Raw genomic sequence first — 17,544 nt, 5'->3', positions numbered from 1 at the left:
TGCAAAGGGATCAAAGCTGGGTTCCAGATCCTTGAAGGCTAAAGTAGGAGGATCACAAGTTAGAGCCCAGCCTGGGCAATTTAGTGAGGTCTTGTCTCAAGACAAAAATTAAACATGGGCTCAGTGCAAAGGGCCTGAGTTCAATCCCCAGTAATGTACATGAAGGAAAAAAATACATTTCATGCATTTATAATATTTATATACAAAATGTTTATATTTTAAATATTTATCATACTCAAAATATTCATGTATGGGGCTGGGGATTTAGCTCAGCGGCAAAGCGCCTGCCTGGCAAGCGCAAGGTCATGAGTTCGGTTCCCGGTACCGGAGAAAAACCAAAAAAAAAAAAAAAATTCATGTATTATTTATATATATAAATACAGTATTAATTCAGTAGACATCTAGTGGGTACCTACTAGATACTAATCATGGAGTCAGGAATAAAGCTACATGGTCAAGCATTTGCCCCAGGACACCATCAGATGAGAGAAAGGATTCTACAGGTTGGGTAACAAAGGAAAATGTATACATTGACATTCAACTGGTCTAGTGGCCAGTGTTATGAGAGGTAGATCCTGGATTCCAGACTGCACGAGGTTTCAGCTATGTCACAAGGCACAATGACATGTGATCAAGGAATTCATGAGTAATACTGGCTTATATATTTTTATTTTCTTTATAAAGAAGAGTATTAAATTCTGCCTGGTGAGACTGTGATTTGCTGGAATCCTTATGAAAAACTGGAAATACCGATTAAAATTTAAATATACATACCCTTGATTCAGCAAACCTACTTTTAGGGAATCTACACTTAGAAACAAATTTTTAAGGATGTATAGAAAAAGAGTATGGACTGCAGCCATGTTTGCAGTGGCAAAAAATCATGAAACAACCTCAATTTTTGTTTCTCAACTGTACAACTATTAAAAAACAGGATCCATTTCTGTAGCTCTGGAAGGATATTCAGAGTGTACTTGTCCGGTAAGAAAAGCAACTATGGAGAAGTGGGTATAAGATGATCCCATTCTGATTTAAAAGCAGACAAGCCAGAACATCTTATATGTATCTGCCTATGCTTAAGCAACTACAGAGAAATGTCAAGGGTAAAGGGTGATAAAGGAGAAAAAGAGGAATAGAGAAGCAATACGAATAAGCTTACTAACTTTTGATATAATTTTACTAGAGGGAATGAACATATTATTTTTATAAATTTTAAAGAGGAATTTGCAAAAATAATGAATTTAGAAAACTCAATTCACAGACTATTCATATAATGTTCATCTGTACTCAGATATGCTTTCTTGAGTAAGAGATCAAGAGAGGGTTGCATGAAATTATGCACACCCCAAATCTTCCGAGGGCTACAGAGAATTCACATGGCTACTTGCATATATCATCTGGCACATGGGCTGTGGTAGAAAGAAAATGGAGATTCACCATGCTGTGATCAACAGAACCACAGACATCCTTTTTTTGCGGGGGGCGGGGGTACAGGGAATCGAACTCACGACTTTGCACTTGCAGGTAGGCGCTGTGCCGCTGAGCTATATCCTCAGCCCCCAGACATCCTTTTTGATTAGGGAAATGATATTGGAAGCACTATTCTTAGGACACTGTAAATGGATTATGAAAGATGAAAACTAAGAAAACAATTAGGAGACTACTGATAAGAACAATAAAAGTTTGAGCTAGGGTGTGCCTGTTTTTTTCCTGTTGTGCTGGCTTCTCAAGAAAGAGAAACTTAAGTCCCTCCTGACTTACAGTCTTTGTCCCTTACCCTTAATCCAGTGTTAGAACCTTTGTGGCCTGGGATGTGGGTTTCTTATCTATTTCAATATTTTAACCTGAATTTCAAATTTAGATTTTTAAAAATTATAGTTATATTAGAACTTCATTAATGTCTCTGCCTTTGACTTTTGAGAATGTTTGCATGTTTTAAAGATTGGCTTCAACAACAATAACTCAGATATTTATGATACACTGTTTATTTCTACTACCCAAGTTGATGTGATAGCATAAACTACTCTCTCCTGGCCCCATTTGTCTCCTAATTCTCCAGCTATTCATTCAGTAACTTTTGTGGTTACTCTCTTTGGATGCTTTCCAGACTCCTGTCCTTGGTCCTCTCCTTTTTTTTTCTTCAGCACCAGAGGAGTTCATTCTTAAATTACCTCATCTGATTTGCTGCAGCTAACACCTACTGCCTTACATTTTATCTTTTCAGTGACTGTGTTTGCCATAGTAGGTTTAAGTACTCACCTACGACTCTTAAAAGAGATAAACTTACCCTACTGGCCTTTTAAACTACTTGTAGAGACTATGGACAGAGTAAGTCAAATCTAAAATGTAAGCTAAAGAAAGGTAATTTAGAAATCCTGGGAAAAATAAAACCCCTTTCTCCTGTGTAATGTGTAACATGCATGTTAAACAAGCAAATCAATCTCTTGCCTGACTTTCTAGGTAATGCAATTTAAATGCACACATTAGCTTTATCTGTTAGAATATAATCTCAATTCTTATATAAATGGAAAACAAAGAAAGCTTCTACTATAAAAGGTGTTATAGTGAAAAATTACTGTAAGTCATAATCTTGAGCAAGATTTTGAAAAACCAACCAAACAAAAACCCCTCAAACTCACCATTTCCAAGTTTTGGTTATCTTATTTTGTTCAATGATAAATGCACCAGAGTTCTAGGCAACTGTGAAAAGATATCTGTTTCAAAGTCTTAGAGCAAATTTAGAGACTGATGACAACTGAAAATGTATGTATATTTTCTGTCCATATACATAAGCCACTGTCAATTGTAAGACTGATTTTTTATCTGGGGAAGATAACTCAGGCTGTCACACCTTACCAATACTATCTACTGACATTTTCCTTTCTCTGCAAAGATTACAGGTATAGCCCATTCTTAGATATCGATTTATTCGTCAGGTTTTGTTTATTCATTAATCAATATACATTTATTGGGGCTTTACTGTGTGCTACACATTCTTCATGATGCTGGGAAATAGGTGCAAGCAAGAAAGAAGAGACCACTTTCATGGAGCTTACATTATAGCCAGGAAGCAGAGAAGACATAATAAACAATTACATACATGTCAGGGGTAAGGAAATATGTGTGAAAGACGCTACCATTTCATATAAAGCAGTCAGGAGTCTCTCCCATGGAGTTAGCATTTAAGTGGGGACATAAAGTGAGAAAGTGAATGACATGGATATTTTGGAAAAGCATTCCAGGCAAACTACCTCAGCCTTGGCTAATGCACTGAGGGACCTAGAAAGAGAACTATAGTTCTCCTAGGGAATAAAAACATAGTCTTTAAATAGGCAAAGGAATTCCACACGTCTAGGGTGAGATAACACTGAAAGTTTTCTTTTGTACTACACAGTGCTTAGGATAACAGTATGCACGTATTACTTTCAAATGTGTACCTTTCCTTCTTTGTCCAAGACTCCTCATTACTCCCTTTCTTATTCCAAATGGCTGAATTAATTCTCATTTCCCATCCATCCCTACACTTTAATCCATCAGTTATGCCTTTCCAGGAAGGAGCTTGAGCTACTTCAAGGGCACATTCAAAAAGCAAAAGTGGGGAGGGGTGTTATGATGATCACCAACTTGTTCTCTCAAAGACTGAGGATTTTTATCTTTTGCATCTCAGTATACCCAGTTCCTAGCTCAATATGTGTTTGACGCTTACGTACCACCGGAAGGACCTTTGAGATCATCTAGTTAATTTCCCACTCCACCCATTTTAAGAACTCTTTTCCTAGGCTATGTCTTCACCACTCTTCCACTTAGTAACATAGCTAGGCTACTTACATTCTGCATTTCTCTGTCCATACAGAAGCATTTATACATATCGAAATCAATCTTAGCCAGTTACTAGAACAGAAACTTAGAATTTTAATTCATTTTATAGGTGGTCTAACTTCTCCTTCTGGTTTCCTTAATTTGTTTTCTCTCTTAAATATGTCTGTGGTACCACAAAAGCACTGTACAGCTCTGTTAAATAACATTTATCATTAGTCATTAGTGTACTGAATTAGAAATTATTTCATCGATTTTTCTTTCTTTTAAAAATATTTCTTGGATTAAAAATTTAGTATCCATAGATCACACTAACACCAACTTCATGATGTTTTTAGTAGTAAGAAGGATTTGCCACCTAACAGAAAAACCTGCCAGTTCTCCTTACTAATAGAACAAAAGTAAAACAGTCAAGGCTAATAAGACAGTATAAAATGTCTGGTATTCTCTGCTAGCTTTTTATCCCCTTTTCTTGGCTAATGAAACTTGTAAGTCAACTTTTGAGGAGAACAGGTAGCTATTTCAAAAAATAAGCTGCTTTTAGTACAAACACAAAAAAACTTTAAAAGTTCTTTAACAGGCTATTTTCAAAGAAGTTCTCAAAAAAATTTCAGCACTATTGGGTATTAAAGGTGTATCCTATTTTCAGAAGCACTGCATGTATCTTCATGATTTCAAAGGCTAGGATCTACTCTAATCCTAGCCTTTGTGAATAATGTACACAAAAATAAATGAGAAAATAGTACTAACAACTTAAATTCTTCATTTTTTAAAGTCAGTAAAAACAAAATTTTCTTTTCAGCCTATGAGGACCAAACAAAAATACATGGATTTTATGTTGTGGTGATAACTCTCTGTTAAACTTTATTATAAGTCAGGCATGATAGCACATATCTATAGTTCCCATTACCAGAAGGCAAAGGCAGGAGGTTCACACATTTGAGCCCAGCCCAGGCAATTTAGCTACTTAGCAAAATCTTGTCTCAAAAAAAAAATATTAGAAGAGGGTAGGCATGTAGTCCTGCACAAAGGCGCTGGGTTCAATCCCCGGTGCGACAAGAAAAAAGAAACAAAACTATTTCATGGCTGTAAATTCTAGTGTATGTGATTACTGCCATAACATATGTCAAACAGTTAATTCCCTAATACACAAAAAGAACTGAAATGAGAAATTAAACTGCCTTAAAGACTGTTATAGAAATTCACATATTTACTTTATATCTACCATCACCAAGTTTCCCTGAAGTCCAAGTCAAAGGCAGGCCCACCTTTACTGAACATAAACATTTATAGGGCAGGGGGATCAGGCTTAGAAAGTGTATAATTGCTATTTTTTTGTGCACTGTGTCCAGAAAAGGAAGTAAGCTGTTTATGTTTCTTAATAAAAAAAAACCACAAATCAGAATTTAAACACTGAGGCTGGGAATTGAGCTCAGCAGCACAGTGCCTGCCTGGCAAGCGCAAGGTAGTGAGTTCGATTCCCGGTACTGGGAAAAAAACTAAAAAAACCCCCCCAGAAAAGAATTTAAACACTGAACATCCTCAGTATTTTAGAACAGTCACTGTTGGTGGCTATGCATTTCTTTCAGGCATATTTAAAATAGGATTAAATAGGATTAAACACCTGTAGAAATACCTACATGGGTTGTTTTAAATTCTTTCAACAAAAACAGTATCATTTGAGAGAGTATTAAATTTCTAAATTTCTCAAAATACTTGATTCTTTTGGAGTCTCAGAAATAAGGTATGGAAATAAATTTTCTGATAAAGTAAGAATATTTATGTATTTCTATATTGTAGTGAGCTTGATTTTCTTGGGTTAGAAGGTGTTTCAGAGGGCAGTTTCAAAAGAGAAACACATAGTTTCTCAAGGTAGAGGCTTAGAAATACAACATTCATTTTAGGTTTTCTTTTTTTAAATAAAAAAGTAATCCATTTTATAGTCCTATTTTGTCTGTTAATAAACCCTGCTGGATTCCAGATGACAAATTTTACATAATATTCTATTTAAAATTTTTAAAGTTTCTGTCTACAAATGTTTTACGCTGGTATGCTTACCAATTTAAGCTGCCATTTAACTTGTTTCTATACTTGCTTATATATATTTGCATATATAAAAGATACTTAGTTTAATCCACCAAATTTGTCTTACTGAAGTTTTTTCAACCTTCTGAGTCCTCATGAAATGGACTCATGACCCTTTTGGGACTGCACATAGTCAAACTAAAAAAAAAAAATTCCTAGTGCTTGAAGATAGGAAGTATCTACACCACAGACACCGATAGCATAACTACTTAGCCAGTATAGATCAAGCTGGTTTGATGTGGGTGGGATTTCACGGAGCTTTAAACATTCTACCATGCATTTAAAAAATCAGTTGTAATATTCAAAATACTATTCAAAAATTCTGTCATCAGGGAAAAATACTGGATGCTCTCACTACTTTAATTTTATGGAAGTTGAAACTGTGGCAGAAGACAACAGACTACAAGAACCTGCAGATCAAAGGCTTGATCATATCTCGTATACTGCAGAGTTAAGAGAGTGAAGTGAGTTGAATGCATGAAAAGTGCTGAATGAGCACAGTGTTGCCACAAAATGTTCAAGCATTAATGGGGGAAAAGGTTAACAAAATGTATAGGAAATACAGACATTGTATATCTACTCACAGTATTTTTGTAACACACCTAGGCTAGTCAATACTACTTCAATCAACTGTTTTGTCTTCAGATTTCTACAACAGACCTATGTAGATGTTACTAGCCTGCTGGGGAGTTTCAATACTGAGAATTGAGTTATACAACTTGGCCATACCACTAATTAATTTTGTATTCCTACCTTAACTCCTTTCTATGGGTCTGATTTTGCACCTGAAAAGATGTGGGGGTGGCAAAAGATGAGCTGTCAAGTCATTTTAAATTATAATCTAAAAAACAATTATACATGAAACAATGTGTGAGAACCCAAAAGCCCCATTCCCTAGGTGCTAACAGCAGCACTATTTACATTTGACTTTTAAAGGCCACCAACCATAAACTTCAAGTATTTTATAAAATTCCAAATCTGAGTTCATTTTTTGTCTTGTACTTGATAATGTATAAAGAAAACGTCTGAAAACCAACTTTAGTATACCCCAACTACTTCCTCACCAAATTCATAGGTTAATAAGACCATGGAATTTTAGGTAAACACACGCACATATTTTGAAAACAGTTCAACAGCTGTAAAAAAAAGAAAAGAGAAAGTATTTTTGACCCCAAAATACCTTACTACCTAAAGTTACTACCTAAAGCTTACTACCTAAAGCTGACTGGCTCAGCTCAGCCTTAGAACCTAGGTCTTTTCATTTTTAGTTCACTGTTGTTCTACTACAGTATTTCTATTACTGAATATCTAAATCAAATTGTTCAGAAGAGTTGGGGGGCACCAAATCCTGCAGCTTAAAATTAAGGAAGCTCTTATTCCCAATAACTACAAACAAAACATTAAAACAACATGAAACTGTACATAACAAACTGGTAGAGCTTTAATGTTCAACACGTGACAATCACAAGGTTATAACTCATAGCACTGCCCCAACCAGCATGAAATAATAAATCATGTACTAAATTGAATGTCATTTCACAACAGCTTTCAAAATTTGGCTATCAAATATGCTTTCATAATAGCCCAGGCTAAATATTATGAAAAATTATGAAATCTACTAGAATAAAGGCTAACATTATTAAAAAATAAAAGTTAACATTTATTGCAAAAAAAGTCTTAAACACTGTACACTTAAATTGAACTTTCAAATTATTAGTTACAAAAGTAAAAATTTAACATGAAACAATATGTAAACTATAAACATATTGTTAAACCTTTTTCTCTCCATATATATGTCTTTGGTACCCTTTAGTGAGGATGGAAAAAAATATTCTAAAATAAGAGGTACTTTTTCTAAGCTTGCTGTACTATAATATACTTTTTTTTTTTTGGTTTTTCTCCGGTACCGGGAACCGAACTCACGACCTTGCGCTTGCCAGGCAGGCGCTTTTGCCGCTGAGCTAAATCCCCAGCCCCTATAATATACTTTAAAATGGTTGAAGCCTGCTAAAAATAAAAAATTTAAGGCAGTCAAAATTAATAGCTGAGTTACTATGAACAAGTATGCTTAAGTATACAGCTATATCAAGACAAGCTATTAATATTTAAACCACCCAGAAACAAAATTCAGGGATGACATATTTTCACTCAAAATAATTGACTTTAAGGACTGCATTGCAATATAGTCTAAATGAGTGTTCAGCCCTTGCGGAACCCTATAGTTTATTCTGCCTACTTACCGTCAATTAAGAATTTAATTTCGTCAATATTTTACCAGAAAAAATACATAACACCTAGGAGTATATTATTAAAGTATTGCACTCTCTAGTCAATGAACAAGATTTGTAAAAGTACACTATGAAATATGAAATCTTTATATCAAATAAGACATCACCATTTCAACTGCATTCAAGTCACTGGATTTTCACTTATTAAACAGCTGCCAAAATAAAAGCAGGACAAATATGGACTAGATTTTAGTAGAAATAAGCTAAAAGGAAGGAAAATGCTCCCCCCCTCCTATTTTGGTAATAAAATATAGCAAGAGACAAGAATATAACAGGCTTATATTACTATGATCAGCTTTAGATTTCCACCTTAAATTAAAAAAACATTGTAGTCCCAGGTCAGTGCCCTCTCTTTATAAGCAGTCCCAAATTTCTCTTAAACCTCTGAATTCCTAACAGGTGATCCAAATTTTGGTTTTTGGAACTGTTCTTGGTATTTTTAAACATATTTTCCCCATTCCACCACACTCTTTGCCCCTTACCCCCGGAGGCTGAAACCACTGTCTACAGCTAGTTTTGAAATGTTATAATTTTTTTTGTAATATGTAAAGTGAAGAGAATCACCATTGCTAGTCACACCCTAATCCATCTTAGCAGAGAAGGAATGACCACATGCAGTTCAAAAAGGAAAGGAACGCTTAATGGGCTTTTTTTCTTTCTTTCTTTCTTTCTTTCTTTCTTTTTTTTTTTTTTTTTGAGTCAGGGTCTTGCTTTGTACTTCAGGCTGACCTTAAAACTCTCAACAATCCTGCCTCAGTTTCCTAAATGCTGGGATTATAGGTGTGAGACTCCACTCCTGGCTTTAATGAACCTTTGTTAAACTCACAATTCTCCTTAGGAATATTTTTGCTTACTTGAAAAATACAAATCCTGGGTAGAATATTCCGTAAGAAAAATAGTTGGCTTTCTAAAGCTACAGATATAAGAAATGCATGGGTTTTTAAAACCTTTGTTCAGTAAGGTCAGTGATTTTTTTTTCCAGTTACAGCTTAACTTTACAAAATAGTTCTTGAAAACTTAATCCAACAGGGTTCACCAATATATACACACTGTACTTGACTCAAATATGGAAGCAAGTGCCCATTAACTTATGAAATGCCTATAAAAATCACAGTATACCATTATTTTTGACGAAAGCACTACCAGGATGACGCCATAAGGGTAAATGCTATTCAACACAAACCTGTTTTGCCTATTTAATTTGCTCACACAGGACATAATGCGAACATACTACTAATTTTAAACTAGATATAATCACTAAAGCCAGAAAAAAATGTGTTCTGAGAACGGTTCCTCAAACCTATTCTAAATGTAATGTAAATGACATTTACATTTTCTAAGATAACTGCTATTTCAATCACCTGCAGGCCAGCGTAAATTAAAATTTATACAACTAATTAAATGCAGATACTCTGTCTTTCACATTAGGCACTCATGATGTTATTTTGATCCAATCTCTCCATTAAAACCTCAAAAGGCCTCTAAAGTGATCTCTACTCACATATTAATTTTACTGCTAATATGATTTGCACTTAATATTTAATCTACATTTATGCAAAGGTATATTTCACACATCTGGTCTAAAATTCATAAACATTCAATAATATATTGGAAGTGGTCAGATTAAAATATTTGTAACACAAACAGACACAAAACAGCATTATGAATTCAAACTGTTATCAGTTATGAAAATATAGTCAAACATCACAAAAAGTAACAAAATCTATTTCTCACACATTTCTGTATTAATCACTGACACTAAACTGACACACCTGAATACATTATTTTCCTAAAATTTAAATCAATCCTACAGGCATAACAAAATATAAATTCTTTTAAAAAGGAAAAGATTTCATCATAAAGCAACAATAAATAAATGTATACCCAAAGCAAGTCATATTCAGAAATAACTTCCTAGCATTTACTTAAATCATATCAGAAATACCAAACAAGAAAGTCACGGAAACATCCAAAAATCTTTGGAAAGAGAGGAAAAAGGAAACAGAAGTAGTAAAAGCATCTATCAAAAAGAAGGGAAATTATACCCCGAACAAAATTGCTTCTTCCTTTTTGCTTCCTCCCTTTCTCAGAAAACATTCAACTTAATATTTTTAATAAGAAAAGTGAAAAAGGGACAGAATTTGCTTCATTTTCCTGTGTTTGGACAAATCTTCAATTTCATTACTTAAAATTAGAAACATGTATGACTGAGACATTTAAATCTACCTAAATAAGTAGTCTTATTAAGTACTAATAACCAGAGCCCTAAACTCAACCTAAGACTAAATTTATGAATTTTTCCTGCATCGTTCTAATAACCCCAGCCTTCACGAAATAGTCAACATTTTAGCAATAAATATTCAACATTATCTCAGCATAGAAGTTCTAACTCCACCTAAAACTTTACTTCTGTTTCTTTTCAGCAGTTTTACCGTTAATGCCGAGGAGAAACAATGTTGAAAATAAAATCCTGCAGAAATGTGCCTTCATCAAGGTTGTATTTATGTTAACCTTATTGAATTTAAATATTTAAAAAAAACACATTCACTTAGAATAAGTAGTTTAACTTACTTGAGACAGATTTGGGAATCAATAAGGTTTCTCTTATTTTAGGACTGATGAACTTAACCCTTAAAAGGACAATGTGTTTCTGTGTTCAACCATGCTGTTCGTAATTTTACAATTTAATATGCTAACTAGATGTTGTGGTATGTTGACACATTTAAGAGAATCTCCTACAGTAGTTTTTTAAATAAAATGGGAGTCTTGAATAAAAATTCAAAATAAAATAGTTTTAAATAAAATAATTTTAGGTAACAATTTTAAAAATCAAATTACAATGTATACATTTTTACACTAAAAACTAAATGAATCACTAAAGTCATTTAGTACTTTTTCATCTAAGGTCAAAATCAGTATTCAATCAAGTTTCTGCCTCCATGCACTAATTTAGTTGCTGATAACTTAGGGTCACTGGTCAGAGCTAATGCTTGGCTGAAGTTATGTAATATATACAGAAAGCAACCAGTTTTAGTTTTATGGGGGCTGTTGTCTGGAAACAATAGACTAATTCAGTGATGGCTAGAAAAGAAACATTGTTTCAATTTATTTGGGTGAAGCTTTGTTCTGGGTAATCAGTGCTTACTTAAGGCTATCATGTATGATATTTGCAAACATTATCAAACTATCCTTTATTAAGGTATTATTACACTGTTTGCTACAATACAAACTAGTGATAATTTCAAATCACTTATCAGCATAAAAATAATCATATCATGAGCCAGTTAGAAACTTCTAAAGAGCTCTATAACAGTTATAAAGCTCAAAAATATGAAGACACTTTGTAGATCATAAAGTATTATAAAATTATTAAAATTATCATTAATGATTTAAGCATAACTATGCCCATCTAAGACTTACGCTGCAATTCCAGATTTTATAAGGTTTACTGAAAGTTTGTAACGAATGAAATTGCTTTGTTCATGGATTTTTTTTCCCTTATCATAACAAAATGAAAATATTACTATGATGACTATCAGGACAAAGAGTTTCCTTAATATATTGTTTTTCTTTGTATAATTAATGTTTTATAAGTCAATTTAATAGTTTCCTACAGTTAGTTAAATCAACTGTACTTACTCTTTTAAATAAATCAAGTACATGAAATCCACTGTAAACATTTTGATATTGGAAAATTTAAAACACAGTATGTCTTTAAGTATTTGAAACAACTGTACATACAGTAAGAACTCAAAATCTCCTTATTGGAAAAATTTAAAACCTTTAATTCAGAAACAGTTGAAAAGTTGAAACAGTGTTCTAAATAAAAGTATTTTTTAAAATAATGCATTACTACACAGTAGCTTTAAGACACAGAAGAACCAAGGTATTTTTTCTTGTGATAAGAAACAAGGCTTTTAGAAGAACACACCATAGCCTAAATTTAAGTCGAAACTTTTTCCCTAATAAGAAAAGCTACCTACAAAAGGTCCGGAGGCATTTCTTTGCATGTCAACATTAAAATACCTTTCACAGAAAAAATAATTTTAAAGAGTTTTAAGTAAAATGCTCAAGGACTAGTTAATAGAGAAAAGAACATCACTAACATTTAAGAAAAAACTTGGAACGGTTACATACAAATAAGTCACTGCTGTGCTTCTTAAAAAATGATTAATCAATGTTGGCCTTGCAATCCACATTTTTATATTTTCTACACACCTAAAATATACATACGATCTTAGCATTTGACTTGAGTTTAAGGATATAGATTACAGAACTTAAACCCCAACAACACATTATATCTAAATTTAGAACTATTTTTTGACAGTTCTACTTTAAAGGACCTTTTTAAGGTCGGAGAGAAATGTCTCTATACCTATAAATGACTTAGGAAAAAGAAAAATCAACAACACCTGAGAACTGAAGCTTAACAATTTTGGCCATCAATTATCTACTTGACAGCCTGCAGAAATATTTGAAAGTAAAATTTTGTTTTGCACCAAACTGCCACCAATTCCTTACCAGCAGACTCAACTTCTATACTTCAGGTTGGGAATGCTGTGAGCAACACCTATGTCTAATACTATAATGTGGTACACTGTATAACGCAGAGCTTTAGCAATTTCTAAACTGAAATTCTTCAACTAAAGTTCAGCTTGAATAGGGTTTATTATTAATACCTTTAATTTTTAATCTTTTAATCTCAAATTAATACTTCACGAAAAATACAGTAGCACACATTTTCTTTATGTCTATGTTAAGGGTATATTTTACTTCAATTCAGTAACATTCTAATACAGCTAAATAAACATGCACAATAATTACACTATTACCAGATGGTAACTCTCTTGAACTTACACAACTTCCCCATAAGATACTTGTTACTTAGCAATACTATTTTAAAGTTTTCAAATAAAATTTTCAATACTAGCCAATGGGATACTGAATGTCAATATTTAACAACAAAACTTGAAGTAGATATATAGGGTTAATATATTTACACTATCATGCCCCCTTTCAGGAGCCCACTTATTAATACACAAAAAGAAAATGAGTATCTGGAGAATATATGTAAATGATTTTTAATCTATCAAACTAGTTTAAACTACCAGTGTTACAAAATAAAAAAGCATTAATCTTACCTTGAATAGCCATTAGAAAAAACTGATCGACCAGAGAAGTTCATAGTCCCCAAGGAAGTCAGGTTGTCATCTCCAGATCCTTGGCACCTATTCCAAGTTTCTGAACCAACAGGAATTGGTGGAATGACATTAAAAATAGGTTTCTGATCCTGCTGCTGAGAAAGGGATGCTGTATTCATGTCATAGTGGTACATCTGTCCTCCAGAGGTGCTCACTCCATGTACAGAAATGGCAGACATTTTATTACCAATTATATTTGCCCCAGAAAAGCTTGCCTGACAGTAAACTGGGCCCAGTTTCTCCTGCTTAATTACCCCAGGGGTGCAGAGTTCAATGAAATCTTCTTTTTCTGTTTTCACTTGGGGCAGTGGTACACTGTTGGGGCTCGATAAGATCACATCTCCATTATCCTTAATTTTAGGTTTAGTGTCCGGTAAAAGGAGAGGCTTGCAGTCTTCATTTGAGCTTCCTTCCAAAAGGAATGGATCATCCTCTCCCGCCAAAGGAGAAAGCAAACTGTTTTCGTCCATCAACAGGTCTGGTCTCCAAGGACTCTCATTCATTTCTTTACCCGGGGACCCAGAAGAAAACTCCAAATCCTGCAAGATGTCAAAGGTGCTTTGGTCTGTGGGATACAACTTCACATTGCCACCATTGGTGCCAGCCTGGCCCTTCAGGTTTTGCTGTTCTGGAGAAATACCAGACTGAGTTTTGGGAAACTCCTCTGTGGGGGTTCCAGACACAGCAGATGCTGAACTCTTGGAGTTTTCTGGAATACTGGTAGACCTACTGAGGTTTGCAATACTTTCTTCCAGGAGCCGCAAGTCTGTTTCTCCAGAGGAAAGGCTGATTTGGCCCTGCTGTGGAAATCCCAGGTCATTTCCCATCACTTTTGTTTCTGTCTCTCCCATATACAGTCCCATTGAGAGTGAAACAGCTTTGGACAGATCTGGCTGCTGTGCATTGCTTCCTGGGCCTTTTGGAAAATCAACCAGAAGTCTTCGCTGCTTGGAATCTGACTGAGCTGCAACAGCCAGTGAGGGTGAAGACGCAGAAACATTCGCAGTAGCTCCTCCCCTTAAGGTTTTATAGAAACCGATCACATTCTTCCTCTCGGAATCAAGCACACCGCTGGGGACTTCTTTACTGGAGGGGATTAATGATTCTTTGGAGTCCATCAGCAAATATCAGCTGAAGAAAAGACAGGGAGACATAATAAGCTATAAGGTTACATTCTCTCTGATCCAATTAGTTAAAAAACAGCCAGTTAAATGAACCTTTTGGTTAACTCCAAAGCAAATTCTTTGTGATCAGAACGACAGCATCTATCTTCGAGAACAGAAAGCCATGCATGTCCCCCGTTCCCATTCAGTGTACCACATTTAAAAGTACAATGCAGTGCATCTGCAGAGCTGAGGACAAAATTGTATCAAACTAAGCTTTGCTATTCCTTCTGCCACTCACTAAGGGACACGTTGCTTTGTTAATCACAGACGCTGTAATTTATTGGATTATTCTAAAGGTTCAAACTGATATATTATTCAATTTCAAAAAAATGTTATTAAAATTCCTACCTCTTTTCAAACAAAGCTGTTGGCTTTTCTGAGGACACATAAATATATATACAACATTTGATAAATCCTGTGCCCAAATTCTCGATCCCCAATCACTCCTAAATTCAACTCCTATCAGTCACAGATTTAATCCCAGCATGACACACTGGTGAGTCATGCATGTTTAATTTAGAAAATAAACAATATTGATTTGCTTATCTTCTAATAGGCCAGAATAAAGCTCTTACTTTTAACCATACTTTTTACTGGATGTTCCTATCTGACTGCCTAGCCTCCAAATCTGGCATATATGAAGTGAGATACGTTGCGTATGTAAGCCATCTAAAATTTACAAAGAGCAGAACAATGTGTCTAGCAGCGTCTTGGTACAATTTTAGCTTATTTAAATACGACAAGAGATACTGGGCCCTTACCATAACTCTCAATAACATCTAAATTTAATTCAGACTAATACTTAAGCTACATTTCCTTCTTACATTGTTTAAGACTCAGTGCAAGCCAGTAGTGGTACATGCCTGTAATCCCAGCACTCTGGAAGGCTGGAAAACGAGGATCCCAACTGGAAGACCAGCTCAGGCAATATAGGGAGACCCTGCCTCAAAATAAAAAAATAAAAAGAAGCTAGGGATGTAGCTTAGTGAGAAGGCCCTGGGTTTAATCTCCACTACTGTACACACAAAACAAAACCCACAAAAGACCCTCTACTACTATTCTCTCAGAAAAGTACTAGTATTTTCTGAGTATACTGTTTATATCTAGAAATACTATTAGTATATCTCTCAACTTTTACCTCTAAAAATATCCTTTCCAAATATCTCAGTATTAAAAAACCCTCAACTGTAAAATTACATCATATACATCTAGATAAAACAGTATCCAATATAATGTTCAGAATAATTTTCTTTGCATTCTAAACCTTCACCTATTCAAATTCTGAACCTATTCTCAAAAGATTGAGTTTGTAATACACTGTCAATAGAATGTTTTAAGAATAGCAAGACTTTGATAAGTACATCTGGGACATTACGGTCAAATCCCATCCAATAAAAGGGAACTTTTCTAGTACGAAGACGCTAAGAAGCATAAACGTCACTGGCCCTCCCTGGAAAAGGAGTATAACGGAGAAAGGGGTGAGGACCTGCCACTTGGAATCTTCAGGGTTAAGGGCTTAACTCCCCGCTTTTCTGCCCTGTTTGATGAGGATCTCTAAACCCAAGGTACAGTATCAAATAGAGCCTCATGAATTTCCACTCCGCTTTTTTGACAGCTGTCTTCAAACGCAAAACCACAACAATACTTCCTAAGACAAAACGCTCCCACAAGCTATACTATTCCCCAGTTTAAACTGCAAATAACCCATCACAATAACCGGCCCTAATGAACCGTGCCAAGGTGTCTTAAGTGATACTACAAGGTCGAAGTTATCAAGCTTGCAACCTCAAACATCAAACTAACACTTGTCAAAAATTGCAGTACCAAATTATTACGGTTAGAGAGTCCTATTTTTTTGTAAAAGAGGCCACAGCAAAGAACAAATAGGGGTGGCGGGGGGCGTCAAAGAAAAATGTGCCCAGACCTGTTGCGTTCTCCCCGACACGCCCACTTCTACCAGCTATCACCAGCCCCGGCCGAAGTCTCCAAGTTGCAAGCTGTCAGCCGCCAGTGTATGTACACACACACACACACACACACACACACACACACTCGCGCGTGCGCCAGCGCGCAGACCCGCCAGAAGTGAGGCGCGCCGGGGCCTCGACACCACCTCGAGCGCGCTGGGGCGCACCAGGGTAGAGGAAATATTGGGGCGCCGAGGCTCGGAGTTCACTGTAAAATGGGCGACTGGGCGGCCCTTAGGAAGGAACTGAAAAGGGAGATTTGGAAAACAAAGGTATCAGGCTCCTGCCGAGGAGCCGGGGGCTCGACACCCCAAGCCGCCCGCTGGCCCCGGCTCCACTCGCAGGCAGAGCTCAGGTTCCTCCCCTCGCCCCGCCGGGGAACGGCAGGGCGGCGCGGGGAGAGGAAGAGGCCAGCGCTGTCACCGCGCGCTGCCCTTTCGTCACCGTCACCGGCCCCCGCCGGCCCCCAGCCCCCACCGCCGAGACGTAAAAGTTTGCCGGCGGCCGCGGCGGCCCCGAGCCGACCCGGTCCCCGCGCCCCGAGGGACGAGCGCGCCGACCCAGCCCCCTTACCTCGGGCAGGGGCGCCGCGCACCCGCCGCCGTCCGCAGCTGCCACCGCAGCCGAGATAAACAAGTTAGCGTGTGAAAGCGGGAGGAGCAGCAGGCGAATATTTTTTTCTAAAAAAAGGAAGTAAACAGCCGCCCCCTTCTCCATAGGGCGGAGGAAGAGCCCCTATTTCACAAAGTCTCCATTTGCCGCGGACGAGCCGCCCCCGCCCCGCTCCGGCTCCGGAGCCCTGGGCTCCAGCGCGCGGCCCGCGTCCCAGGTCGTCGCTCCTGCCGCGGCGTCTCCGTCTCCTTCCACCCACTAGAATCCGTCCCCGACGGGCGGGCGGCGAACCGGGCTCGTCACAGACTCGCGCTCGCAAAATGGAGGAGGAGGAGGAGGAGGAGGAGGAGGAGGAGGGGAGGGAGCGCGGACACGCGAGAGGGCCGCCCGGCCGCGGCAGACGAGCGGG

At 36.7% G+C, this 17,544-nt stretch overlaps 1 protein-coding gene across 2 annotated transcripts in view; it reads right to left on the bottom strand.

The window, feature by feature from the left end:
• Nucleotides 1-17,480, bottom strand: part of Nr3c1 (nuclear receptor subfamily 3, group C, member 1 (glucocorticoid receptor)) — a gene marked incomplete at its 5' end in the record, with an annotated part of 91,075 nt that extends 73,595 nt beyond the window's left edge. For both annotated transcript variants that reach the window (XM_005380692.2, XM_005380694.2), the window contains 2 exon segments: nt 13,331-14,521; nt 17,097-17,480. In XM_005380692.2, coding sequence (XP_005380749.1) covers nt 13,331-14,508 — 1,178 coding nt within the window.
• Between the last annotated feature and the right edge of the window lie 64 nt (nt 17,481-17,544).

The sequence above is a fragment of the Chinchilla lanigera genome, unplaced genomic scaffold, assembly GCF_000276665.1.
Source record: "Chinchilla lanigera isolate Chin_1 unplaced genomic scaffold, ChiLan1.0 scaffold00014, whole genome shotgun sequence".
NCBI lineage: Eukaryota > Metazoa > Chordata > Mammalia > Rodentia > Chinchillidae > Chinchilla > Chinchilla lanigera.
This window is presented reverse-complemented; position numbering and strand designations above follow the sequence as displayed.